The sequence below is a fragment of the Budorcas taxicolor genome, chromosome 13, assembly GCF_023091745.1.
Source record: "Budorcas taxicolor isolate Tak-1 chromosome 13, Takin1.1, whole genome shotgun sequence".
NCBI classification, from domain to species: domain Eukaryota; kingdom Metazoa; phylum Chordata; class Mammalia; order Artiodactyla; family Bovidae; genus Budorcas; species Budorcas taxicolor.
This window is the reverse complement of record NC_068922.1, coordinates 60,338,916-60,366,501: the sequence shown is the minus strand read 5'-3', so window position 1 is coordinate 60,366,501 and position 27,586 is coordinate 60,338,916. Positions and strand designations below refer to the sequence as shown.

The following is a 27,586-nucleotide window of genomic DNA, read 5'->3' as shown; positions in this document are numbered from 1 at the left end:
AAGAAGGGAAGCGAAAAGCAAAGGAGAAAAGGAAAGATATAAGCATCTGAATGCTGAGCTCCAACGAATAGCAAGGAGAGATAAGAAAGCCTTCCTCAGCGATCAATGCAAAGAAATAGAGGAAAACAATACAATGACAAAGACTAGAGATCTCTTCAAGAAAATTAGAGATACCAAGGGAACATTTCATGCAAAAGTGGGCTCGATAAAGGACAGGAATGGTATGGACCTAACAGAAGCAGAAGATATTAAGAAGAGGTGGCAAGAATACACAGAACTGTACAAAAAAGAGCTTCACGACCATAATAATCACGATGGTGGGATCACTCATCCAGAGCCAGACATCCTGGAATGTGAAGTCAAGTGGGCCTTAGAAAGCATCACTACGAACAAAGCTAGTGGAGGTAATGGAATTCCAGTTGAGCTATTTCAAATCCTGAAAGATGCTGTGAAAGTGCTGCACTCAACATGCCAGGAAATTTGGAAAACTCAGCAGTGGCCACAGGACTGGAAAAGGTCAGTTTTCATTCCAGTCCCAAAGAGCGGCAATGCCAAAGAATGCTCAAACTACCACACAGTTGCACTCATCTCACATGCTAGTAAAGTAATGCTCAAAATTCTCCAAGCCAGGCTTCAGCAATACGTGAACTGCAAAATTCCAGATGTTCAAGCTGGTTTTAGAAAAGGCAGAGGAACCAGAGATCAAATTGCCAACATCTGTTGGATCATTGAAAAAGCAAGAGAGTTCCAGAAAAACATCTATTTCTGCTTTATCGACTACGCCAAAGCCTTTGACTGTGTGGATCACAATAAACTGTGGAAAATTCTTCAAGAGATGGGAATACCAGACCACCTGACCTGCCTCTTGAGAAACCTATATGCAGGTCAGGAAGCAACAGTTAGAACTGGACATGGAACAATAGACTGGTTCCAGATAGGAAAAGGAGTACGTCAAGGCTGTATGTCACCCTCCTTATTTAACTTCTATGCAGAGTACATCATGAAAAATGCTGGGCTGGAAGAAGCACAAGCTGGAATCAGGATAGCCAGGAGAAATATCAATAACCTCAGATATGCAGATGACACCACCCTTATGGCAGAAAGTGAAGAGGAACTAAAAAGCCTCTTGATAAAAGTGAAAGAGAGAGTGAAAAATTTGGCTTAAAGCTTAACATTCAGAAAACTAAGATCATGGCATCCGGTCTCATCACTTCATGGCAAATAGATGGGGAAACAGTGGAAACAGTGTCAGACTTTATTTTTCTGGGCTCCAAAATCACTGCAGATGGTGATTGCGGCCATGAAATTAAGACGCTTACTCCTTGGAAGGAAAGTTATTACCAACCTAGATAGCATATTGAAAAGCAGAGATATTACTTTGCCAACAAAGGTCCGCCTAGTCAAGGCTATGGTTTTTCCAGTGGTCATGTATGGATGTGAGAGTTGGACTGTGAAGAAGGCTGACCACCAAAGAATTGATGCTTTTGAACTGTGGTGTTGGAGAAGACTCTTGAGAGTCCCGATCCAACCAGTCCATCCTAAAGGAGACCAATCCTGGGTGTTCATTGGAAGGACTGATGCTGAAGCTGAAACTCCAATACTTTGGCCACCTCATGCGAAGAGTTGACTCATTGGAAAAGACCCTGATGCTGGGAGGGATTGGAGGCAGGAGGAGAACGGGACGACAGAGGATGAGATGGCTAGATGGCATCACCGACGCGATGGACATGAGTCTGAGTGAACTCCAGGAGTTGGTGATAGACAGGGAGGCCTGGTGTGCTGTGATTCATGGGGTTGCAAAGAGTCGGACACGACTGAGCGACTGAACTGAAAGACTGAAGTTAATCTGATTTTTTAAAACTAATATTCAATTTACTAAACCTTGCTTTTCCTTGATTTCAACTGACATTTTACAATTCCATTCATTAATCTAGTGAGTTTAACAATCACTTCTTTGGTACTGTAAGCCCCTTTGGAGCCCTCGGAGGATAGACCCGGTCCCCTTCCTCTGCTCTGCCCTTCCCTGCACCCCTCCTCCATGTCTTCTATGTGTGTCTTGTAGAAAAACTTTAGCTTCCTAGGCCTTTCTTAAGTTCCAAGGAATAAATTTAATTAGAGAAGTGAGGGGAAAAAATACAGAAAGGAAGGAAAACAGACAAGAGAAAATAATAGTTTAGCCAAGGCCCCTTAGATCCTCCTCAAGGGCTGTAGATATACTGGGAGCCATATCCTTTGACTTGTTTTGTAGATCCTGAAACCCCCACCAGGAGAAAAAAGTTAGCTATATGCTTCCCACAAGCATGTAGACCCCAGTTCAGTTGAAACCGGAAGGTTGATGATGTTGACTCCTGATTACTTCACCAACCTATAAGAAAAATGTCCAAGAGCTGATTGCACACCATACAACCCCTCTCCCTCACCAAGTCTTTAAAAACCTTTCCCTGAAAGCCATCAGGGAATCTGGGTCTTTTAAGCACTAGCTGTGTGGACTCTGTGTTGACACCCTGCAATAAATACTGCACTTTTCTTCCTCACAACCCTGGGTCAGTAGGTTGGCTTTATTGTGCATGGGCCAGCAGAACCAAGTTTGGTTTGGTAACAGTACCATTAATAAAACTTCATCCATTAATTGCCTTTGAACATTTGAAACTGCATTTATAAATGTAATAATTCACTTTTCTTTTTAAAGTACCACAAAAATATTAACAGAGTTTAAAACATTTCTAATCTTTAAATCATAGTTGAGATTAAAAGATGTTTACTGCTTTAAAGAAAAAATTAGGTCAACCCAATTTGGGAGTAACGTGCTGGAGCAATTTGGGGTATTTCTTCCCTTATCAGTTACTGTGCTGGCCAGTGAGCCAGCTGGATTCTTGCAATAGTGATGAGATGTTACTGGCTCCCCTCTCCACCATCACAGCTCTAGGGCTAAATAGTGTGTGGTTACTGTGAGGTTTGGGCCAGCTCACATCCTCTCTAAAACAAGAAAGTGGCTGCTCACCAGGAAAAGGGGGAGAAGGCCAACTACTGTCAAGTGCTCAAGATGAACAAGGTGTCCCTTAGAGATAATCAGTTTCTGTCCCAGACTGCTACCCTATCTTTTGAACAGCACTTTTTTTTTTTTTTTTGGCAGCTCTATGAAGCTAGCAGAATCTTAACTTCCTGACCAGGGACTGAACCCCAAGCCCTCAGCAGTGAGCTCATGGAATCCTAACCACTGGACTGCCAGGGAATTCATTTTTTTTTTCTTTTTCATTCTTCCACTCATTCAATCAGTATCTACTGAGTCTTCCTTTATGAGAGCCCCTGCCCTAGCAGGTGGACATACAGCAATAAATAATAGATACAAAAAAGAAATGAGATGATTAAATATAATTTGCTTCTCTGACTGGCAAAAATTTACAGACTGATAATATCAAATGCTGGTGGGGATGTGGAAAAAATGGGCTCTGAGCAGCACTTACAGTTGCAGTTCATCACCATGGAGTTCTAAATGAGAGGGTGAGCAAAGATGCTAGTGATTTTGCCTCATAATTTCCCATGTCCACTCTTGTTTAGAGATTTAGGTGGCAGGTAAAAGTTTTTAAGAAACCTTCCTGAGTCAATAGAAACTAGCCTATGATCTGAACACTGGTCATGTCCACTCCCCGGTGGCCTGGGTGTAGAGCCCGCTGGGTTTGTCTGCCACTGCCACTGGGAAACATTAATATCTTGGAAGACCCCCAGTGACAAACATAGAGATTACTGTTTGCCCAACAAACATTCATGATCCTCCCCCGGCTCATGCTAGGAATCAACATAATGAAGCTTTACTCTCTGGGCTCCAGGAAGCTCAGATTAGTAAAGGAGATGGATTTATCAAGGCATGAAAAGTTAAGAAAGGGAGAAATTTAGAGGGTTATGCAAGCCCAAAGAAGGGGATCAACCACACACAAGGGCAGAAGAGGGTGATGAAGGGAAGTTTCCTGGGGTAGTAATTTCTAAACTTATATAGAGTGAAGGGTAGCAGTAAGTCAGTTGATGTAGGGAAGAGTATTCTAGTTGGAGAAAATAGCAAGGCATTATCTTGAAGCTATGAGGAAGCAAATTGTAGTCTAGAAACTACAAGTTGTTTAGTTTTCTTATAGCAAACCAGGAAAGACAAAATGAACTTTGACACTAGTGAGGGCAGAGAAGTGTGCAGGGACAAGCCAGACAGAATCTTTTCAACCATATTCAGTTTGGACTAGATGGAGTCAGCAGGGTGAATTAAAGATTTTTTTTTTCTTAGCATTGAATATGTTCTTTGATGTCTAGTTTAATCTTTATCTCCAATAAGAATCACCTCCACTTATCCATATAACAAAAGTTTATGGATGAAACCAGTGCTAGGCTATGAGACAGGCCATAGAGTGAGTTGAGTTGTTCAACTTCTAATGGGAGAGACAAGTAACCAGGCAACTGAAAAGCCAAGTGAAAAGAGATCAGAAGAAGGCAACCTAGAAATCTGGGAGAACACAGAAAATCCCAGAAACCAAGAGACTCTTAATTGAGTAAAGGGCACAGGAGCATCTGTTAGGTCTGTGTGGTAGGCAGGATTCTAAGATGGTCCCCGAGATCCCCACTCTGTGGTGTACATGCCTGATTAATTCCCTCCCTTTGAGTGTAGGCAGGACTTGTGACAACAGGATCTCAGTCTCATGATTCAGTGATGTTATATGGCAAAGACGAAGGCATTCTGCAGAGGGAATGAAGGTCTCAGATCAGTTGATCCTGTAGTCAACTGAAAGATTGGCCTGGGTGGACCTAATCAAGCAAGTCATTTAAAAGAAAATGCAGGCCTTCCCTAGAGACATTCAAAGCAGGGGATACTCTCCTGTAGGCCTTTTATCAGTTTGTGGTATTTTCTAACAGAGCAAGGATGGACAATTTCACTGCCCCCTCCCCACCCAAAAAAAAGCTCAGGCAAAAAGATACAATGGTTCACATTAAATGAAAAGTTGTTGTGCTTCTACATCTCCTGTCTCTCAGCTGCCCATCGCTTCATGTTGATTGCATTTTTCCACAGGCCCTGGGTTCATAACATGACTCCGGCAGCTCCAGGTTTCACATACTTCCTACATCTGACTCTGTGGAATACAGCTGAATTGTCTGTTTCTGCATTTCCAAGAAAGTCCCCAAACCCTGGTGCTGAGAGTAGGAAAGAGGTGGAGATTAATTTATGATTGCCCTGGGATTTACAATACACATATTTAATTACCCAATTTGCCTTCAAATAATATCCTGCTTTCATGGAAAGTATAAAGACCTCACAACAGTAGATTCCCATTTCCTCCCTTTTGTTCTTCATGCTGCTATCATATGCTTTGCTTTGCTTATTAAATTCCTTCCTCTTTCCCTCCTACCCCAACCCTGCCTCAACCTACACTTGCAGACAACAGCTTAAGCACATTCTGTCACTAAATTAGCTTGCATTTTCTGGAATATTATATGGATGGAACCATATAGTATGTAGTCTTTTTGGTCTAATATTCACTCAGCATAATATTCACTCAGCATAATATTCTAAGATTGATCCATGTTGTTGCATATATCAAGTTTATTACTTTATATTGTTTAGTAGTTAATCATATATCACAGTTCATTTATTCACATTTTAAATTTTAACATGCTATAAATACATGCTGCTGCTGCTAAGTTGCTTCAGTCGTGTCCAACTCTGTGCGACCCCATAGACGGCAGCCTACCAGGCTCCCCTGTCCCTGGGATTCTCCAGGCAAGAACACCGGAGTGGGTTGCCATTTCCTTCTCCAATGCATGAAAGCGAAGTCGCTCAGTCCTGTCCAACTCTTACCGACCCCATGGACTGCAGCCTACCGGGTTCCTCCGCACATGGGATTTTCCAGGCAAGAGTACTGGAGTGGGTTGCCACTGCCTTCTCCTTAAGGCCTAGAGATGGGTGTAAATGCATTTAAGATAACCGTCAAGAGACCAAAAAAAAAAAAAAAAAGAGAAAACCATTGTTGAGTATGATCTTTCACAGTAATCCTAGAGGGCTTTGTTTACTTCCGGAATCTTAGAATGTTTTGTTTGTGAGGATCTTGAGTCTCCTTTTTCAGTACTGCCCTCATGAACACATGTTCCAGGGCATGAGGAGAGGCTGTAAAAGGGGAGAAAGACTATCTGAGCAAAAAGTCATAGCTGCAAACCTCACTTACTGCCATCTACCAACCCTCTTCCCTGGAACACAGAGCCCTGAGCAGGATTCACAAAGCGATGAGCAATGCTTCAGGAAACTTCAGGATCTTGGATTCAATAAATCCAGTGTCCTATGGTTACTCACTTGCAGTTGAAAAAGCAGCCAAACCTTACCCAATTATTTCCATATAAAAACAACAATAAATGTAAACTTGTTTTTTCCCACAAAATAAACAAGCTAGTTAGAAGTTACTGGCAAGCAATTCTATTCAATTCAAGTGGCAAATGCAGTTACAAAGATCTGGACATTTTTCTCAAGGTCTGTGGGCTCTGCACGGGCAATGGATCTCCACCTGTTATGTGGAACTCAGAAGTTCCCCCATGTGATGAAACCTCAGGAAATTCTCTGGGTGTAAGAAAGAAATCAATGAAGCAGCAGCAGCAGAAATGGGGCAAATCGTTTTTGTCTCCTGATTGACAATTAACTTTTGCTAACAAGAAAGTAAAAACTCATCTTCAAAATCTTTAACAACCAAGTCTAGCATTTGTCCAAGCTGTTCAAGCTCAACGCCTCCTGGAACAGGAAGCACAGTCAGGCTAATTAATCTCTTACCAATTCATTGTTATTATTTTTGCTTTAGATTAGGGGTTGGCAAAGGGTAACTCATACATGCCAAAACCAGCTCACTGACTGATTTTGTACAGTCCATGAGCTAAGAATGGCTTTTACAATTTTAAATTATTGGCAAAAAAAAAAAAAGCAGGATGATTTGTGGCACATGAAACATATGAAATGCAAATCTAAATCCATAAATAAAGTTTTACTGAAACACAACCATGCTTTACCTATTGTCTAAGACTGCTTTCATGCTACAGCAGAGTGGTTGCAATAGAGATCATGTAATCAGCAAAACCTAAGTTATTTGCTCCTTTACAGAAAGTTTGCTGACCTCCTACTTTAGACTTAAGGCAATTAAATCTTTTAAAAATTTACTTTCATCTGCTCCATTTACAGCACTCTTTCATTGTGTAGGTCCAAGTTTCTGTCTGGCATCCTATTCCTTCTGTCTAAAGAACTTCAATATTCCTTTAATATTTCTTCCAGTAACATATTTCCTCAGTTTTTCTTTGTCTGAGAAAAGGCTTTATTTCTCCCCTCATTTTGAAAGATATTTTCAGTGGGCATAGGATTCTAGATTGACAGTTTTTTCTTTTGAGTACTAAAGTTACTCCATTGTCTTCTAGCTTGTATGGTTTCTGATAATTCTTAAGCTTCCTCTACATGCAATATCCCATTTTTTTGCCCTCTGGGCTGCCTTTAAGATTTTTTCTTTTTTAAAAAAAATTTAAAGAATATTTTATTTTCGGCTGCACTGGCCCTTCATTGCTGTAGGTAGGCTTTCTCTTGTTGTGGCCAGTGGGGAGCTAATCTCTAGCTGTGGTGCACAGGCTTCTCAGTGCCATGGTTTCTCTTGTTGCAGAGCAAGGGCTCTAGAGCATGCAGACTTCAGTAGTTGTGGCACACCAGCTTAGCTGGCATGTGGAATCTTAGTTCCCAGATCAGGCATCAAACCTGTGTCTTCTGCCATTGGCAGGCTGATTCTTAACCACTGGACTACCAGGGACGTCCTTTTAGCATTTTCAATATGGAATGCCTAGTTTTGTGTGTATAAATTTGTTTCATGTTCTTAGAGCTTCTTGGATCTCTCTGTGGCTTGGTGTCTGTCCTTTGGCCTCTTGTGCCCCAAGCCATCCACCATAAGAATGTGCCCTGGGTAGCTGCTGCAACTTCAGCATGGGACCCAGAAGGAACTACATGGAGCCTGAAACCAAACACAGGAGCTCAGTCCAGTCCCATCAATCCTCAACCTGAAGCTAAGCTGCTTGGCTGAACCCACTTTAGATCAGTTGAACTATAGCTGACCTAGAGATCTGTATGAGGATAATGAAAGGACCAGAGAGCCAAAAAAAAGCAAGAGAAAGTTTTTCTTTAATGATTGGTTAGAAACCTGGACAGCAATCCTGGAACCACAGCTATACAAAGGCACTCTGGGAAGCAGAACTAAACAAGACACATGGATTCTGATGGCAAGTGTGGGCCCTGGCAGCTTGAAAGGCAGGACCTCTCTCTACTCAGATCCAACTATCCCCTCCTCTGCAAAGGCTTTCTTGATCATTCTCCCCTCTCCAAGAGTTCAGGACTTCTTTCTTTCTAAGGAGTTTTTCTACAACATCGTATTACAAACACCCTTCAGAAGCAACTACAGCTAAACTTTGTTTTCTTCTAAACTCTTTTCCCGGAGGCAGCCTTTTCAAGTGCCAGAGGATTCGTTTTTACCTTCAAAGACACTGAGGTTGTCTTCTCTCCCCCTCGGGGCATTCAAACCCTAGCCCCTAGCCTCTGAGGCCCACCTGTATCCAAGTCACATGTCCTGGGGCCCACTGTGACTTCAATACCCACTTACCTTCAGGATGAATTCTGTCTTCCTTTCTGCCATCTGGAAATTCCTACTTCTTTCTTTGAAACTTTTAAAGTAAATTATCTCAGCACCCTCACATATTTAGAGGTAGGTACCTATCTTTAGAGCAATCCACTATACTGACTAGCAATATGATTTTTCCCCCCTAGGGAACAATTTGTTTTCTGCTTTTCTGTTTGACAGTAACACATTTCCCCATGGTTGTGCATCTCATCTCTCCCAGTCTCCAGTGTTTAGCATGGGACCAGGCTCACGGACATCAGCACATGTTTATTGAGGGGTTTATTTTATTAAAAAAAAAAATTCTGCAAAGACCAGTCAAGATGAGTAGATAAGTAACCTTGATTCTGGGCTGAGGGGATGAAGTTGAGTGGGTGAGCAAGGAACAGAATGAGTAAACAGCTATGAGAATTTAGGTTTCTTCATAGGAAGTTTACCATAGAATTCTCAAAACTGTTCAACAGAGAAGCAAAGTGCTCCCTTTCTAGATAAGTCTACAAATGTTTATCTATAGCTGAGACTCTGACTCATAGGGTGAAATCAGGAAACCACTTGCCAGCTGCTGCTACTTTTCCTTTTTTATCATTAGAGGAGCCAAGAAAATTCTGTCAAAGCAGGTGATGCAAGACTGAAACAGATTCAGAAATACCCAATCCCCTCAAGAACTTCTCTAAGAAAGGGATTGGCCATCTTGTAGTCACCCATCTGGAGGTGTCTGGGGAAGAGCTTCTTACATCGACGTCACTAAGAATCCCTGGTGATTATGACCACAGGGAGACAAATCTAGACTGTAATTTGTTGTAATGCAAAAATATTTGGCTTTCAGTAGAGAAAAATTCAGAGACAAGAGTGGTAGGATCTTAGAGGGAAAGAGTGATGGGGGTGAAACAGGCCAATGCTGGCCTTCATGCAAATTAGAAACAACCTGCATCTGTTGAAAACCTGTAGTATTTAGTGCATGGGTTTTTTTTTTTTTTTCTTTTCTTCTAGAACCAGATACAGCCATCTGCTGTAAAATTATAGAAATAAATGCACAAGTCCACAGCACTGCACAGCTTATGCGGCATCTTTTTCTGCACATGCACATGACCTACACAATCACACAATTCAGAGTGGAAATGAATCTTCAGCCTAACTTTGCTATGTGCCAGACACTGTAGCAAGCATTTGTATCTAACCTGAATAACCATTTTACAAAATAGATACTAAGACTCCAATTTTACATATGAAAACAATATTAGAACCTCTGGAGCAGGGAGGAAGAAAAGAGGGGCGAAGAGGCTTCATTTGTATTGGTAATACAGACTTGGGTGGGTTCATGGGTCTGTTACAGCTCCTTTACAACTTGGTACATCTAAAAAGTTTCACAATGATAATTTCAGTCATCTGTGAGGATTTAAGAGGTTAAACTACTGATCTAAAACTACATTCTTGTGTAGCGTACTACTTAACTCTCAGCAGAACCAGAGCATGTGAAGTTCAGCTAGATTACTTCTTTGCAGTAGTTAAAATTTACCACATAATCACAGTAAGGTTATAAAATCTAGAAAGCACGTGTCTACATTAAGTTTGACTCCAGAATCAGACTACCCTGTGACACCCTCTGTATGTCTGTTCTACTTGGAGAACAGCCTGAATTTCACATTATTATATACAAATGGTGGAAAGCAGAGATTTTGTGGCATCTAAATCTTCTAAATTGGTCAGGATCATTGTTCAGCCTTCAGCCACTTAAGATTTCACCAAAGGCTCATTATATTACTAAATAAATAAGCAAACATTAAATAAAAATTTTGTCATGTTAATCCAGTCTGGCCTATAGTTTATAATTACAGCTGCAAACCTATGAACAAGGTTCTTCTGATCTTAAGATCTTACTCAACAATACTCCCAATTAACTTATTGTATGTGAGGGAGGAAGAAGGTGGAACTGGGAGTGTAGGATGGAATTACTATTTATTGAGCACCTGCTAGGAACCAGGTAGGGCTTCCCAGGTGGTGTTAGTGGTAAAGAATCTGCCTGTCAATGCAGGAGACTGCCAATGCAAGAGATGCAAGTTCAATCCCTAGGTCAGGAAGATCCCCTAGAGAAGAAAACAGCAACCCAATCCAGTATTCTTGCCTGGAAAATTCTATGGACAAAGGAGCCTTGCAGGCTATACAGTCCATGGGGTCACAAAGAGTTGGACACCACTAAGTATACACACACAAGGTGCCAAGCATTCTCCCTGTGGTACTCCACTCATCTTCAATTCTGAGGGATATTACCACATCCTCATAAAAGGCTTTTATGAGGATGCACAGATTCACAGATTAGTAAAACATACAAGGTCATCAGGGAGTTTACATGCAGGTTGGGATAGAGACAAAAATAACAAGTTCAGGTATTACTAGGAAAAAGGGCACGGGGTAGAGATGGCAGTGGGGGAAGCAGAGAGAGGTGACTTTAAATATGGTGGAGATTATGGTTTTTAGACCCATTTCTTTGAAGACAGAAATGGGGACTGCTTTACTTCAAAGACTTCTGGTGAACATTTGTCAAGCAGGAAAAAGTCCCAGGAAGAAAGCCTCCCTAGCATGAACACCACTAATGATCAGCCACAGTCCTCAAAGCTGAGGCACAAGGGAGGGTGAAATCACCAGCAGAGAAGTGTGCAAGGGCTGAAAAGATGAAACAATTACTCAAACCCAATTCTAATCTCAGGGGAGAAATCTGCTAGTGGGAATGGTGACAGAACCAGGTATTTTTTCAAGATACTTGTAACACACCTGACAACAGGTGAAACATGATGAAATTTAAAGACTGAGAGGAAATAAAAAAATTTTGAAATCTGTCAACCAATCCATAATGTTCTCTACTACGTTAGGATTACAGTCATTGGCCACACCCTGAAGTTCTAATTTTACAAAGTATATTCCTCTGCCTCTAATAGGCCCACTCTAACAATTTAATCTTCCTATCTGTCTCATGGATAAAATAAGAAAGAGATAATGTCAGAAATTAACATTCATTTAACCTAGGCATTTCAGATACATGATATTATGCAATGGTTCCTTTTACCTAAACTATGTTTCTCAACTCCCAATATTAACAATATATGGATGCACTGAACATTTAAAGAAAACTAGGAATCTAGGATAACAGCATCTCCTGATTTCAACTTAATTTCTTTAAATGAGAAAGAATAAATGGCAATTCAAGTATATAATGTTGCTAGAATATACTCATTTGACATCAGTAAGCAACTATGTGGATCATAACAAACTGTGGAAAACTCTTCAAGAGATGGGAATACCAGACCATCTTGCCTGACTCCTAAGAAACCCATACGCAGGTCAAGAAGCAAGTTAGAACTTTATATGGAACAGCTCACTGGTTCAAAATTGAGAAAGGAGTACGACACAGCTGTTTATTGTCACCTTGTTTATTTACCTTATGATGCAGAGCACATCATGCAAAATGCCAGGCTGAATGAGTTACAAGCTGGACTCAAGACTGCCAGAAGTATCAAGTCTCAGATATGCAGATGGTAACACTTTAATTGCAGAAAGCAAAGAGAACTATAAAGAGCCTCTTGATGAGGGTGAAAAGCTGGCTCAAAATTCAGTATTAAACTAAGATCACAGCATCTGGTTCCATCACTTCATGGCAAATAGAAGGGGAAAAGGTGGAAGCAGTGACATCTAAAATCACTGCAGATGGTGATTGCAGCCATGAAATTAGAAGACGCTTGCTTCTTGGCAGGAAAGCTATGACACACCTAGACGGTGTATTAAAAAGCAAAGACATCACTTTGCCGACAAAGGTCCATATAGTCAAGGCTATGGTCTTTCCAGTAGTCATGTACAGATGTCACAGCTGGACCATAAAGAAGGCAGAGCACCAACGAACTGATGCTTTCAAATTGTGGTGCTGGAGAAGACTCTTGAGAGAGTCCCCTGGACACCAAGGAGATCAAACCAGTCAATCCAAAGGAAAATCAACACTGAATACTTATTGGAAGGACTGATGCTGAAGCTCCACTACTTTGGTCACCTGACGCAAAGAGCTGACACATTGGAAAAGACCCTGATGCTGAGAAAGACTGAGGGCAGAAAAAGGGGGTGAGATGGTTGGATGGCATCACCAATTCAATGGACATGAACTTGGGCAAACTCCAAGAGATGGCAAGGGACACAGAAGCCTAGTGTGCTGCAGCCCATGGGGTCACAAAGAGTCAGACACGACTTACCAAATGAACAACAAAACCCAACTCTATTTCACTTCTTTACTGGCCTTTTCATAGTTTCTATTTAAGCTGCCAAATATGTTCCCATAAGCTCACCAGTGGACCTTTCATTCCAGACTCCAAGATTGCAAATTGCCTCCCACACTGGGAGGTATCTCTAAGACCGGTCTTCCACAGGGCTTACTGCCATTAACTAACACTGGTCTTTTCTGCTAACACACTGTCTCTATGGGCCTTTATGCACCAACTCAAAACTTTCTAAAATCAGTGTCAGAGCTGAAAAGCAGCTCAGAAGAAATCTCATCCAGTCTCCCCCTGACTGAACATACAGACGTCCCGAGAGAGAGCCAGAGGAGAGAGAAGTCACACTGTGAATTACTTGCAAAGTCAGGGCCAAGGACTAATCCTCCGTACAAGGGGCCAGGGGAGTTAGGTTTAACAGGTGCCAGACGCTTGACATTTACTCTCATTCAATCCCAAAGCAGCAGCGGCTCCATTTTATGGATGATGAAACAGATCCAGAAGTAACTTGCCAAGTAGCCAAGTATGTAACAAGGGCAGGAATGAAACCAATCCTGTTTAGCAACATCATGCTTTCTTCATTGTATCTCCATGTTAAAAATTCCTAGACTTCAGTGCTCCTCCACCAACCTTAATCCATCCCTCTTCACACTGCCATCAACCCAGTATTAAATTCAAAGCACATGAGAACTAAGGCATCTATAACACACGGTGTCGGTAGGAGAAGCATACTGCTCAGGCTGCAGGGACATTTCATTTGTTTAAATGTTTTTTATTAAAAAAAAAAAAAATTAAAGACCTTCATGGCACAACTTCTTCCCAGCACAATTTATGTTTTCGTTATACCAATAACAATACAATTACAACCAATAAATCGTCGAGGTGGAGAGGGGAAACTTATGACTTCAAATTTAAAAGTAGGGGGAGGGGCACTTCAAACAATGTTAAAAAAATATTAAAAAAAAATTTTTTTTCAGAGTAACTGCCAACACAACTGTCTGAGATTGGCATTCCAGATCCTGCCATCTAATCAATGCAAACAGGTAGTGCTGAGAAATGAAGTGTCCCAATACAAGGTATACAGATGAGGTAATTTACAACAACACATAAGTTGTTACTCTGTAAACCCTTCTCCCTCCCACCCACCCAACTGGGTCTTTTTAAAATCTTTCATGCTTCTGCAGTGACTCCTTAAGTAGCATTTTAAAAACGTCTATTTCTTTTAAAAGGCTCCTGGGTAGCATTTCAGAGTCCTCTGCATTCACCTTCAGCTTCCTTCAAGGTCTGATGCATGTCAGGAGGTCCAACTATTTGCAGCTTCCCACATCAGCCTCAGCTACACCTAGATTGTTCTCTGAGCTACAAGGGTGTGATGTAAAATCTTGATTTACAACCCTCCTCCCCACCTCAGAAGAAAGACTTCGTTAGTCCTGTTCAAATCATAATCCAGTGCAAATGAAATCACAGACTGCATCTCTGGCACATCCGGCACTTTGAGCTTCTGCACAGATTCAACATGGTAACCCCCTACAGCATTCTAGGGCAAAAAAGGATCAAGAACAATAAATATCCACCGTACGTGGCCACAAAGAAGAAAATCACCCTGCCACACAGTCAGAATGTTTTCCCTATGGTGGAGAAACATTATAAAAGAAGGCTTTAGCTTTCTCTAAAGTTTACCATTATATTCACTAAAGCCACCACCTTGATAAAGTTACTAGAGCCAAGATGGGTTACAAAGTTAGATAAGTTCAGTTCAACTCCTCAAACAATTATGCTTATCTCTGCCACCCGGGTGAGAAAGACTTGTAAATCTATAAAGGTAGGAGAATGGGGAACTAAGACTTCAGGTCTTAAAATATATTGGAAGAATTTTTCCTAGTCCCCCCAAGCAGCTACTGTAATGGAATAACAGGAGAAAATACAGAGCTGATGGTTTTGCTATTGTGCTTAAAAAACTAGGCTTCCTCAGTGAAGCACCTGATAAACTTAGGTGGTTGGATTACAGTGGAAAATCCACTTTACACACAAACACACAAAAACTGTGACTTTTCCCATCCCCAATCCCTGCACTGCTGAGACACAAAATGATTTTATGGCAAAGGATCCTTAATCCCCAGAGACGCTTTGGCTTGTGGTGCTTTTTTAAGGCCTCTCTGCCCTGCCCGGTACCATGGGTTGAACGAGGGGTGTATAAAAATGGGGGCATTGGGAAGCCTCCATGGTACAGGGCTGCAGGCCCTTCAGATGTGAACGTGAGACACCCACCCAGCGAGACCTTTACACAGGGAACTTAAATCTAACCTTGATAAATAAAACCAAACGTTTATTTACACCAAAGAATTCCAACACTGGATCTTTCACATATGAAGGACAAAGTATTATATATATACACACAGCAAGGGGTGGCAGGGCTGTAACAAGAGAGTTTAGTTTTCCCACAATTACAGGTCTACCATTTCAGTTTCACTGGAGATAGTGGCTCTGCTCCTACCACTCAGATACATTTATAAACCTGAGGGGCAGGTCTTCTCATTGGATGGCATGTGAGGGAAGGGGAAGGTAGGAGGAAATGACGGTAGAAAGCTGAAAATAAACTTCAGTGGCCACATCTCTCATTAGCTCTTAAAGAGTTGCTAGCATGAAACCTACATAGACAATGTTTTTTTTCCTTTTGTAAAAAGCAGTAAGTTATGCCCAATAACTAACTGAATTCAAAAGGGTCAAGTCAAAAGAAAACTGAAAAAGATTTTACCTTTCCCCTCCTACCAGCTATAGAGCATGCTGGGAGATGAAAGGGCAGAGGACCAAGGTAAGGAATCTGGGAGGGATGATATTAAAGTTTTAAACTAAATTGAAACTAACTTATAACTGAGCTGGATTTAGGTTAGGTCAATAAGACATGATTCAAACTGCACAGAAGTTTTCAGGACGTGTCTGCAACTTTGGGTAGATTTTCAGCATCTCAATGTAACTAAGACATATTTCCACTAGATTCACCAGGATAACCCCACTGAAGCACTTTTTGAGTAAAGTGATATAAGTGACTAACAGTGTACTGCTCTTATAGGTTGGGTCCTCCCTTCCTCCTTCCTTCCCACCTCCCTCGAAGAAGCTACATTTTTGTAATCTCTGGAGAAGAGCTTGAAGTACAACCCCCCCAGAGTGTGGGATGGTTAGGGGAGCAATGGTGAGCATGGGAAGAAATCTCCACCCAAACACAGCAGCTGGAATTGAGGCTGGTTTATCTTTGATCTTTAGTGATGAGAAACTGAATTTGAAAGGGGAGAAAAAAATTTGTCCGTGAAATAGTCCACCTGCAGATAATTTTTCAGGGAATCCCCTGAGTTATGAAAAGTTCGAGTTAAAAAAAAAAAAAGAAAGAAAGAAAAAAAAAAAAGAAAATCAGCCTATTATAATTTTTTTTTTTTATGACTGAACTACTATAAATCCACAAGCAACGGTTCAGACACGGTGCTTCTGAAGTATTTCACCCCTCCCCACCAGGCGCAAGCTGCATCAAGGGAGAGAGTGGACTCCCCAACCTCTGCTCAGGCATCAGGAGATGGAAGGGGCCGTTACTGCTGAGCGCCGGCGGCAGCTGGAACAGGCATCCCAAGGGGGTTGGCAGCAGCAATCACTGGTGAGCCCGCCAGAGGTCCAAGGGGTGAAGGGGTTGGCACTGAAGAAATCCCTGAAAGTAAACAGCCAACAGTGAGCTAAAAGCACCAACCACGGAACTCTTAAGTCACCAGTTTTTCAAAGCACCTATCTCAAAAGTGACACAATAAATACTCTCTTTATTGAAGGCCTCGCCTTAATTTTTACAAATTAATTTCAAATTAAATCCTCACAAATTAAAATTTAAGTTCCAATAAATTTAGAAGACAGAAACGGAAATCTAAGTTTGGAGAGTTTGAGCAGTTTGTCCAAGGTGCACAACTAAGCATGTACAGCTATGTATGCTTGGATTCCAACCCAAGACTGTCTAAGATAACACTGTCCAACCAAACCTGCTTTGTAACCTGTACTAACATGACAGTCACTAGCCACATGTGACTACTGAGCATTTGCAATGTGTAACTAAACTAAGCAACTGATTTTACAATTTTATTTGACTTCAGTGAATTGAAATAACCGCATGTGGCTAGTCACTACAAATTGAACAGCAGAAGGCTGGAGTCAAAGTTCATGTGCTCGTGGCCACTGTGCCTAGAGTCAGCCAGTGCAGAGAGGATCATTTCTCATCTCTAAATTAAAACAGTGTTTTAGGATTTATTTCCATTTACTTTCTTGATCATATTACCTGTTACATTGTACTAAGTCAGCTAGTTCTTTAAATTTTCAAAATATTATATATATTTTCTGAATAGGTAATATGGTTACATGACTCAAATAACTGCAAAGAGGATACAGTGAGAATTCTCCATTATCCTATAACTTGGCCAACTTACAGCACTATTTTTGGCGGTGTATCCTTCCAGAAATATTTTATGGGTCTACTTGAATTTTATAAAAACATGCATATAAGAATCACATATAAGAACTTGATTCTATGTTTTTGCCCATTCCTAGTCTTGAGCATGGTTCTGCATCTTGCTTCTGTTACACCTTTGAGTTGAAGCTACAAAAGAACACGAAACACTTGTTCTTTTCTGAGTATATAGTACTCTGCTGAAAGGATGCCCCATAATTCATCTTATCAATTCCTTATTCTACAAGGAGCTGTTTTTAATGCTCTCTGATTACAAATATGGCTAGAATGAGTAACCCTGTGTATGTATCATTTTGCCCACTTGCATGATACCCAGAGGTTGAACTCTAGAAGGCAGCTAGTTCTTAAAAAAAAAAAAAAACTGAGACAACAGCAATTTTTTGAAGGTGTTGGAGTAGGTACTTTCACAAGAGGACCCATGTGGATGCTGCCCATGTATATAATTCTTAGGGGACAGGCCTATGGTTTCTTTTGGGTAACTGTGGTTTCTCCTTTGTAAAAACTCACTCTAAATCATAATGACTCAACAACAATAAAAAGTAATTGCACACAAACCATTGTAATTTACTAGGCACCCTGTAGCTGCTCTGGAAAAAAGAACCATTCTTATACACACATGTGCCCATGTACAAACCCCATCTCTACTCTCCCTCCTTTTCTCATGTGATGAGTACCACATCACCTACTGCCACTTTAACTTGTGAGATGAAAGGATCTCTCTTAATTCTTAATGGCTTGTTGAGACTTTCAAGTCCCAAACAACTTTTGTGATTCTGGCCTCAAAGAGACTGTTGATACTCTTAACTCAGCGATGCCCAACCTTTCTGGAACCAGGAGCTGATTTCACGGAAGCTAATTTTTCCATGGACTGGGGTTGTGGGGAATGGTTTCGGGATGATTCAAACACATTACATTTACTGTGTGCTTTATTTCTAACCTAATGGCACTGTTGATCTGACAGAAGGTACTATTTTGTGGCCCAGAGGTTGGGGGACCCCTGCTCTAACTACTAAGGGAAAATAGGTTTCAAAAGCATCCTGAAACCTGGTGGAGAGAACCACACAAGTCAGTATGTTAATAAGGTAATCATTATAGAGGACAGCCATAGATATCAGGCCACAAAGAAGGAGCAAAGTTAAGAATGACAATTGACTTCTATATATACATTAAAAAAAAAAAAAAAAAGAAATTTACCAATGACACTGACCTGACATCATATTGGCGCTGCTGACAGGCGTACTGCCCCCTGGCATGCTAGATGAGCCCATTCGAGCCTGGTCCTTCACAACAGTGTCTAGAAAAAGAGACAAAAATGTTAGGTTCTGTTATGCTTGAAGAACTGAACTAATGGTCTAGGGTCTTATAGCAGCTATCCTGATTCTTTACCTTTTATTTAGACTCTGTATTATTCCCCTAATAATAGAATTGAGGTGTCAACTACCTTCACTATGAAATCAACAAGTAATATAAAATAGAACTATTTTTGCTTAAAACTGTGACAAAGGCCAACTAAAGTAAATGGTAGGAAAATGAAGTAATCATAGTAGAGCTAATTTCTAAAAAACAAAAAAAAAGGTATTTACTTTTGGCCATGCTGCATGGCATGTGGGATCTTAGTTCCCCAACCAAGGATTGAACCTGTGCCCCCTGTAGTAGAAGTACAGAGTCTTAACCACTGGATTGCCAGGGAAGTCCCAGTAGAGCTAATTTAAAACAAAAACAATCCTGTTATAGTTTAACAAGACAATACAATCTACCCTACCTTTCAGTATTATATTATGAGAATGAATGAGTTTTACTGCAGTTGGTCAAGCATGGTGCCAAATGGGCCAAAACTACAGGTTTGATCAAGTTACTGCTATGACCACAGACTTCACTCTCCACCTCGATTAGCCTGTCAGTCTGCTTCAAGTACAGGAGACTGAGCAAGAATATAATTGGTTCACTGAAACACCATCCCACCACTCCCCAAGGAACAACCCGATACTAAAGCTAACATCACAGTGAGGATGCAGCGGAGCTAGCTAAGTGGCATTTTCCCTCAAGACAGCAGTTAGCTATATTCACAAACCTAGATCAAGGTGTTCACATAATTAGATTTTCCAGCCTCTCTAGCTCTCTCCAATGAATGATTAATAGGACAGACACAGGGCTGTATGTTCTAATCCAACCACTCCAAACTAGCAATGAGAACTGTCACCCACATAGTAAGAAAAGAAGTTTATTTAGGGATGATAATGTGTCAGGTACTGTTAGACAAGAATCCTCTCAACAATTCTGCAAGACAACTGCCATCACTATCCTCATTGAAGAGACCAAGGCTCACTGTGGGAGAAGTAACTTTGCAGCAAGCTAAGTAAGGGAGGCTGGGATTCCAATTGTGTTCTGTGGGTCCAGAGTTTTCTTCACAGCATATATTCTCCTTTACTCTGTACAGTCTGCTGGGCAGGCCTGCAAGGCTCTGTGGACTGAACAGCTGGACTCACAGAAATAAGGGTGCTCCATGGCCTCTCTTGCAGTGAGCCGTGATTGGTGGTCATATCGCAGCAGCTTGTCCAGGAAATCCAAGGCCTCAGGACTGACAAGGTGCTGGTTTTCACTGTGGACAAAGCGTTCCCATCGCTTACGGGAATGTCTGCAGAGCCAAAAGGGAGAATGAGAAATGGACCCAGGGGGAGAGAAGCCCAACATTTCAGTCCTACATTTTCCTTAGTGGCTAGCATTCCAGCCAATCACAAACAGAGATCAAAACTCAAGAGCTAACTGGAGAGACTGGAAATGGCAGTGTTGCAGAAAAGGGAAATCTGGGTCCAGACAATCTTATGAAACAGACATAATTCAGGTTACAGAAGGCTGGGCTGGCTGGCCTCCTCCCAACCCCCACCCATATTCCTGGCATCTCTACTGCTCGGCCCCCAAAAGCCTCTGTAACAAGAAAGCCTACCTCTTCCCATTAAGTGGTGAATGAGTTAGTATTGGGTCTAGTCACTACTTTTAGAGTCTACTGTCTGTAAATCAGTCTGAAACATGCCCTTTCTATGATTATTTCTTTCTCTTAGATGGGGTTTTGTCATCTACAGAAGCAAGATAAATCTAGATTTTGATTTCTGACTCAACTACAACCCTTCTATTAGACTCTACAAGGTGAGGGATCCTCTGCCTACAACCTCCACACTCAGACTCCTGTTAGTGAATCTGGGAAAATGGCCATACAATCCAAAGCTTTCATCACAGGCTTGCCTATGCAGCATCCTGTAGCAGTGGACCACAGACACTTTGCAGGCAAAGAGAACATTAACTATTTTGGGAATCCAAAGTATCATTTTACATCCAAAGTGCTTACGGCGCAGATGCATAATTTTGTTTTATGACTTACCTGCCCAAGATATCATTGAAACGTGGATCTAATTCAATGTTGTATTTGTCAATATAGTCGTATAAATCTTCTGTCCCCAGAACCTTGGCTATCCTCACCAACTAGGATTGAAAGAAGACAAAACCCATACCAAAAGCATATTACATGATTAAATCAACAATAAACCATGATCAAGTTAACAAAATGGGACCATCATGGCTACAGGTATGAATGTTACACCAATTTACTTCAAATTTCCTTGCATAACATGAATGGATTTCCTTACAACATTCCCTAAATTACTACCAAATGTGAACGTATCAATAATAAAAAACAAACTATTTTATAACCTGGTTCCTTCCCTCTGGAATGCAAAAGTAGGAAGTCAAGAAACACCTGGAGTAACAGGCAAATTTGGCCTTGGAGTACAGAATGAAGCAGGGCAAAGGCTAATAGAGTTCTGCCAAGAGAACGCACTGGTCATAGCAAACACCTCTTCCAACAACACAAGAGAAGACTCTACACATGGACATCACCAGATGGTCAACAACGAAATCAAATTGATTATATTCTTTGCCGCCAAAGATGGAGAAGCTCTATACAGTCAGCAAAAACAAGACCGGGAGCTGACTGTGGCTCAGATCATGAACTCCTTATTGCGAAATTCAGACTGAAATTGAAGAAAGTGGGGAAAACCACTAGACCATTCAGGTATGACCTAAATCAAATCCCTTATGACTATACAGTGGAAGTGAGAAATAGATTTAAGGGACTAGATCTGATAGACAGAGTGCCTGATGAACTATGGACGAAGGTTCATGACATTGTACAGGAGACAGGAATTAAGACATTCCCCAAGAAAAAGAAATGCAAAAAAGCAAAATGGCTGTCTGAGGAGGCCTTACAAACAGCTGTAAAAAGAAAGGAAGTGAAAAGCAAAGGGGAAAACGAAAGATACAACCATTTGAACGCAGAGTTCCAAAGAATAGCAAGGAGAGTTAAGAAAGCCTTCCTCAGTGGTCAATGCAAAGAAATAGAGGAAAACAATACAATGACAAAGACTAGATCTCTTCAAGAAAATCAGAGATACCAAGGGAACATAAATTTTATGCAAAGATGGGCTCAATAAAGGACAGAAATGGTATGGACCTAACAGAAGCAGAAGATATTAAGAAGACGTGGCAAGAATACACAGAAGAACTGTATAAAAAAGATCTTCACGACCAAGATAATCACAATGGTGTGATCACTCATCTAGAGCCAGACATCCTGGAATGTGAAGTCAAGTGGGCCTCAGAAAGCATCACTACAAACAAAGCTAGTGGAGGTGATGGAATTCCAGTTGAGCTATTTCAAATCCTGAAAGATGATGCTGTGAAAGTGCTGCACTCAGTATGCCAGCAAATTTGGAAAACTCAGCGGTGGCCACAGGACTGGAATAGGTGAGTTTTCATTCCAGTCTCAAAGAAAGGCAGTGCCAAAGAATGCTCAAACTACTGCACAATTGCACTAATTTCACACACTAGTAATGCTCAAAATTCTCCAAGCCAGGCTTCAGCAATACGTGAACCGTGAATTTCCAGATGTTCAAGCTGGTTTTAGAAAAGGCAGAGGAACCTGAGATCAAACTGCCAACATCCGCTGGATCATGGAGAAAGCAAGAGAGTTCCAGAAAAACATCTATTTCTGCTTTATTGGCTATGCCAAAGCCTTTGACTGTGTGGATCACAATAAACTGTGGAAAATTCTGAGAGAGATGGGAATACCAAACCATCTGACCTGCCTCTTGAGAAATCTGTATGCAGGCCAGGAAGCAAAAGTTAGAACTGGACATGGAACAATAGACTGGTTCCAAATAGGAAAAGGAGTATGTCAAGGCTGTATACTGTCACCCTACTTATTTAACTTATATGCAAAGTACATCATCAGAAACGCTGGGCTGGAGGAAGCACAAGCTGGAATCAAGATTGCCAGGTAAAATATCAATAAACTCAGATATGCAGATGACACCACCCTTATGGCAGAAAGTGAAGAAGAGCTAAAGAGCCTCTTGATCAAAGTGAAAGAAGAGAGTGAAAAAGTTGGCTTAAAGCTCAACATTCAGAAAACTAAGATCATGGCATCTGGTCTCATCACTTCATGGGAAATAGATGGGGAAACAGTGGAAACAGTGTCAGACTTTATTTTTCTGGGCTCCAAGATCACTGCAGATTGCAGCCATGAAATTAAAATACACTTAATCCTTAGAAGCAAAGTTGTGACCAACCTAGATAGCATATTAAAAAGCAGAGACATTACTTTGCCAACAAAGGTCCGTCAAGGCTATGGTTTTTCCAGTAGTCATGTACGGATGTGAGAGTTGGAGTATAAAGAAAGCTGAGCACAGAAGAATTGATGCTTTTGAACTATGGTGCTGGAGAAGACTCTCGAGAGTCCATTAGACTGCAAGGAGATCCAACCAGTCCATCCTAAAGGAGACCAGTCCTGGGTGTTCATTGGAAGGACTGACATTGAAGCTGAAACTCCAATGCTTTGGCCACCTAATGCGAAGAGTTGATTCATTAGAAAAGACCCTGATGCTGGGAAAGATTGAGGGCAGGAGGAGAAGGGGATGACAGGGGATGAGATGGTTGGATGGCATCACCGACTCAATGGACATGGGTTTAGGTGGACTCTAGGAGTTGGTGATGGACAGGGAGGCCGGGCGTGCTGCAGTTCATGGGGTCACAAAGAGTCGGACACGACTGAGCGAGTAAACTGAACTGAACTTTCCTGTGGTGAAGTCTTGTCCCCCACCCCCCTGCCCCGCCACACCACAACAGCCTAGCTGAAGATGTTACTTCCTTTGGAAAGTTCTCCACTTCATCAGACCACTCACTTGCATTATAACTGCCTTTGTGTATCTTATCTACACTTTTACCGACATTTATGACTATAACTTATTTTCTTATACATTTGGTTTTCTTACTAGGTAAGACTGTGAAAAACCTTTTGCGGGGCAGAAGGCTACTTTTTTCCTATATTCCTCAAACCTGCGTGGCATCTAACAAAAAGCTGCTGATTTTAACTGAATTTACCCGGTATTCTTCAACTGATATGAAGAGTAGTCATTAGTCATTTTCATATGAGCTATAATATGTTAGTCATAGGTAAATATGACTTCATAAAGCCGTATTTATATAACATTCTTGGAATGATAAAATTGCAGAAATGAGATTACAACATAGTAGTGTGAAGGCCAGGGGGAAGCTGGTGTTGACTACAAAAGGGCATATAAAGGATTCCTGATCTCTGTATTAATATCCTGGTTGTGATCCTGTACATAGCTGGCAAAAAGTTCTATTTGGGGGAAACTGGGTAAAAGATACTATATCTCTCTGTATTAATTACGGCAACTTCACGTGAATTTGCTTCCCTGGTGGCTCAGCTGGTAAAGAATCCACCTGCAATGTGGAAGGCCTGCGAAGATTCCCTGGAGAAGTGAAAGGCTACCTGCTGCAGTATTCTGGCCTGGAGAATTCCACGGACTGTATAGTCTAGGTGGTCAAAAAGAGTCGGACATAACTGAGTGACTTTCACAACAAGTTACATTATCTCACATTAAATCACTGTGCTCAAACAAGGCAACAGTACCTCCACAAGGCCCTGGAATCATTAACTGAACAAGCCATTAATTGAAAATTACTGCACTCAGAGATTCTAATTTATTAATAGCTCTCAGGTAGGGGTTAGGCATTTTTATTTTAGCAAGATCCATTGCAGTTTCTAAGGAGTAAGCAGATCTGGCCATTGCTAGGGTACATCAATAAATTTCCCAATAGGAACAACATATATTACCTGATCATAATTGTCATGTCCATGGAAAAATGGCTCCTTCCGGAAGATCATACTTGCCAGCATACAACCCAAGCTCCACATATCCAAACTATAATCGTACATCTGCATTAAAGAAAACGTTGTCATCACACATGAAATGACAAGATGAATCTTGTCACTTCAAATTAAAAAAGCTCTTTTTTTAAAAATAGAAAAACAAATAAACAAATCCCACTCCATTGACTTTAAGGTCCAAATACCAGTATCTTTATATTTCTTTTCAGTCTTTCCTTCTATGCATTTCTACTTATACTCTCTAACCTTCTCATTTGAAGTCTGTACATACTATTTTGAGTTACTTTCTTCACTTACATAAGAACACCCATAAACAAAGTTTATGGAAACCTTTTAATGTGTACCATTATTTTACAGCATGACTGTTTCAGAATTTAATCTTTAGTGTACCCTATAGTAGGACAGTGTTTTTCACCATTATAAATAATGCTGTAAAGAATATTTTTATGTATAAAATGTTCTTTGAATTCAGTGCTATACCAGAAAAGAAACTTCTAGGACAGAGCATGAACTTCTTTCAATTCTAAAACAAGCTCTGGAATTTCTAATTAGAAGTGTCTTTCTCTTCAGTTAGGATCAAATGCAGATTTATTTATACTCTACTGACATTGTGACAATACACACAAAAGTTGTGGTAGATGAACTGAAGAGATTCATATTTGACCCTCCTATAAAAGGGACAGTCACGGATGTGCAAAAATGGCCCATTCAAAACACAAAATAACATTTTTTGAAAATTACATGCAAAACAAACATAGGACAAAATTTTATCTGCCCTTCTCTTCTTACCTGATAGTCTACAAGTAGCTCAGGACCTTTGAAATATCGGGAAGCAACTCGGACATTATATTCTTGGCCAGGATGGTAAAACTCAGCCAAACCCCAGTCTATTAGCCGTAGCTGAAGGGAGAAAAAAAGATAATAAATAAGTGTATCTTATTTAAGATACCCTCCACAGTGCCATTACTCTTTTTTTTTTTTGGCCACATTGTGTGGTCTGTGGGATTTTGAGTTCCTCGACCAGGGATTGAACCTGGGCCCTTGGCAGTTGAGAATTTCCAAAATTACTCTTTTTAACATACAATTATTTTGTGTTTCTGCAAATTTCTACTCCTCCTCTGACTAAAATGTCTCTACTATTCAATCTAGACTCCTATTCTGGTGAACATCTGAGTTAACTCCTTCAATGAAATCTTTTTTAATTATGTAAATAGAAGCAACTACTGTCTTTGAACTGCCTCACCCACCAACCTCAGACAAATTTCTTTAATAGAATCTACAACTCTTTACTGAATATTTGCTTTCTACTTTTTTTACAAAATATGGACTGTAAGGTCCTTGAGGATAGGGACTGTTTTATTCGCCTTTGCTAATTTTTAGAATTCAATGCAATGCTCAGTACACAGGAGAAAAATAAAAATACAGCTCTTACCAAAATAGTATTGGGTTGGTCAAAAAGTTCCTTCGGTTTTTAAGTAAAAGTAAAAGACACATTTTTCATTTTCACCAAGATCTTTATTGAACAACATATTACTGTTTTGTTCTACTACATCCTGCCATTTTCCAGGCAATTTCACAATTCCATTTTCCCAACACTTTTTCTTTCTGAGTAAAGAACTGTTCCAGGTGCCTTTACAGTCTTAGAGGAAACTGAAGTTTTTCTCACTAAGATAATTCCATAAAGACCAAAATAAACAGATATCTGAAGGTACAATGTCTGGTGAATATGACAGATGAATCAGAACTTCCCAGCCAAGGTGTTAAACAGTTTTTGCCTGGTCATCAAAGAAACATGTGGTCTTGTGTTATCCTGGTGGAGGATTATCCATTTTCTGTTGACTAATTCTGGAGCACTGCTTTCAGTTGGTCCAACTGGGAGCTGTACTTGGGATTAATTGTTTAGTTTCTCAGAAGGAACTCACTATAGAGGACTCTCTTTCAACCCCACCACATATACAATATCACCAGCTTTGGATGAAGATCGGCTTTTGGTGTGGTTGATGGGTGGTTCATTTCACTTGTCCCAAGATCTCTTCTATTCCACATTACCATACAGTATCCACTTTCATCATCCGTCACAATTTGTTTTAAAAATGAACAATTTTGTTACGTTTAAGTATAGAGAATCACATGCGGAAATACGGTCAAGAAGGTTTTTTTTACACTTAACTTATGTGGAACCCAAACATCAAAGTGGTTAACATAACCAAGCTGGTGCAAAGGATTTTCAACGCTTGATCTGGATATTTTGAGTATGTTGACTATCTCTTGCGTGGTATATAACATTGATTTTTTTCAATCAATGTCTCGATTTGATCGCTATTAACTTCAATTGGTCTACCTGACCAAACAGCATCATCCAGCGGGAAGTCTCCAGTACAAAAGTTTGCAAACCACTTCTGAAACAATCAGTCACAGTACCTTCTCCACACACTGCACAAATCTTTTTTTGCATTTCAGCTGCGTTTTCACCTCTCTTGAAACAATAAAACATAATATGCTGAAAATGTTGCTTTTTTTCTTCCATCTTCAACATTAAAATGGCTTCACAAAAATTCACCAATTTGGCTAAGTTTTTTAAAAAACGCACACTGATAACAATATAATTCAACAAAATTATTTCCAATGAAGTTAAAGACAACTAAGTGCTACTAGAGTCATTGTATGGAGAAATAAACAAACTTTTTGGCCACCCCAATAGTAGCAAGGACAAGAGGCAACCTTACTTGACCTTTATGCAAAGCATGACCGTAACTTGTAGTGTGAGCAGAAGGGCCTGAGTAAAGCCTGACTGTTCCAGCACTGTCTCCAAAACTTCAGTTAATTAGGTTCAGTGTCTTCTTTTAGTAAACAAAGGGAAATATAACAAAAAATATGAAAATGTAGCTTTTTAATAGTCTTTCTCGGCAACATCTTAATATCAGTCCTCCAGATCTAT

The 27,586-nt window shown here is 40.6% G+C and overlaps 1 protein-coding gene across 1 annotated transcript in view; it reads right to left on the bottom strand.

The window, feature by feature from the left end:
- Positions 1-14,065: 14,065 nt before the first annotated feature.
- The window catches only part of CSNK2A1 (casein kinase 2 alpha 1), a 56,585-nt gene continuing 43,064 nt past the window's right edge, over positions 14,066-27,586 (bottom strand). Inside the window, exons 8-13 of the mRNA XM_052650696.1 lie at positions 25,438-25,548; positions 24,595-24,696; positions 20,779-20,879; positions 19,889-20,037; positions 18,610-18,696; positions 14,066-16,601 (exon numbers count right to left, since the gene is read on the bottom strand). Coding sequence (XP_052506656.1) covers positions 16,486-16,601; positions 18,610-18,696; positions 19,889-20,037; positions 20,779-20,879; positions 24,595-24,696; positions 25,438-25,548 — 666 coding nt within the window. The 3' untranslated portion in view covers positions 14,066-16,485. The remainder of the gene's footprint in view (positions 16,602-18,609; positions 18,697-19,888; positions 20,038-20,778; positions 20,880-24,594; positions 24,697-25,437; positions 25,549-27,586) is intronic.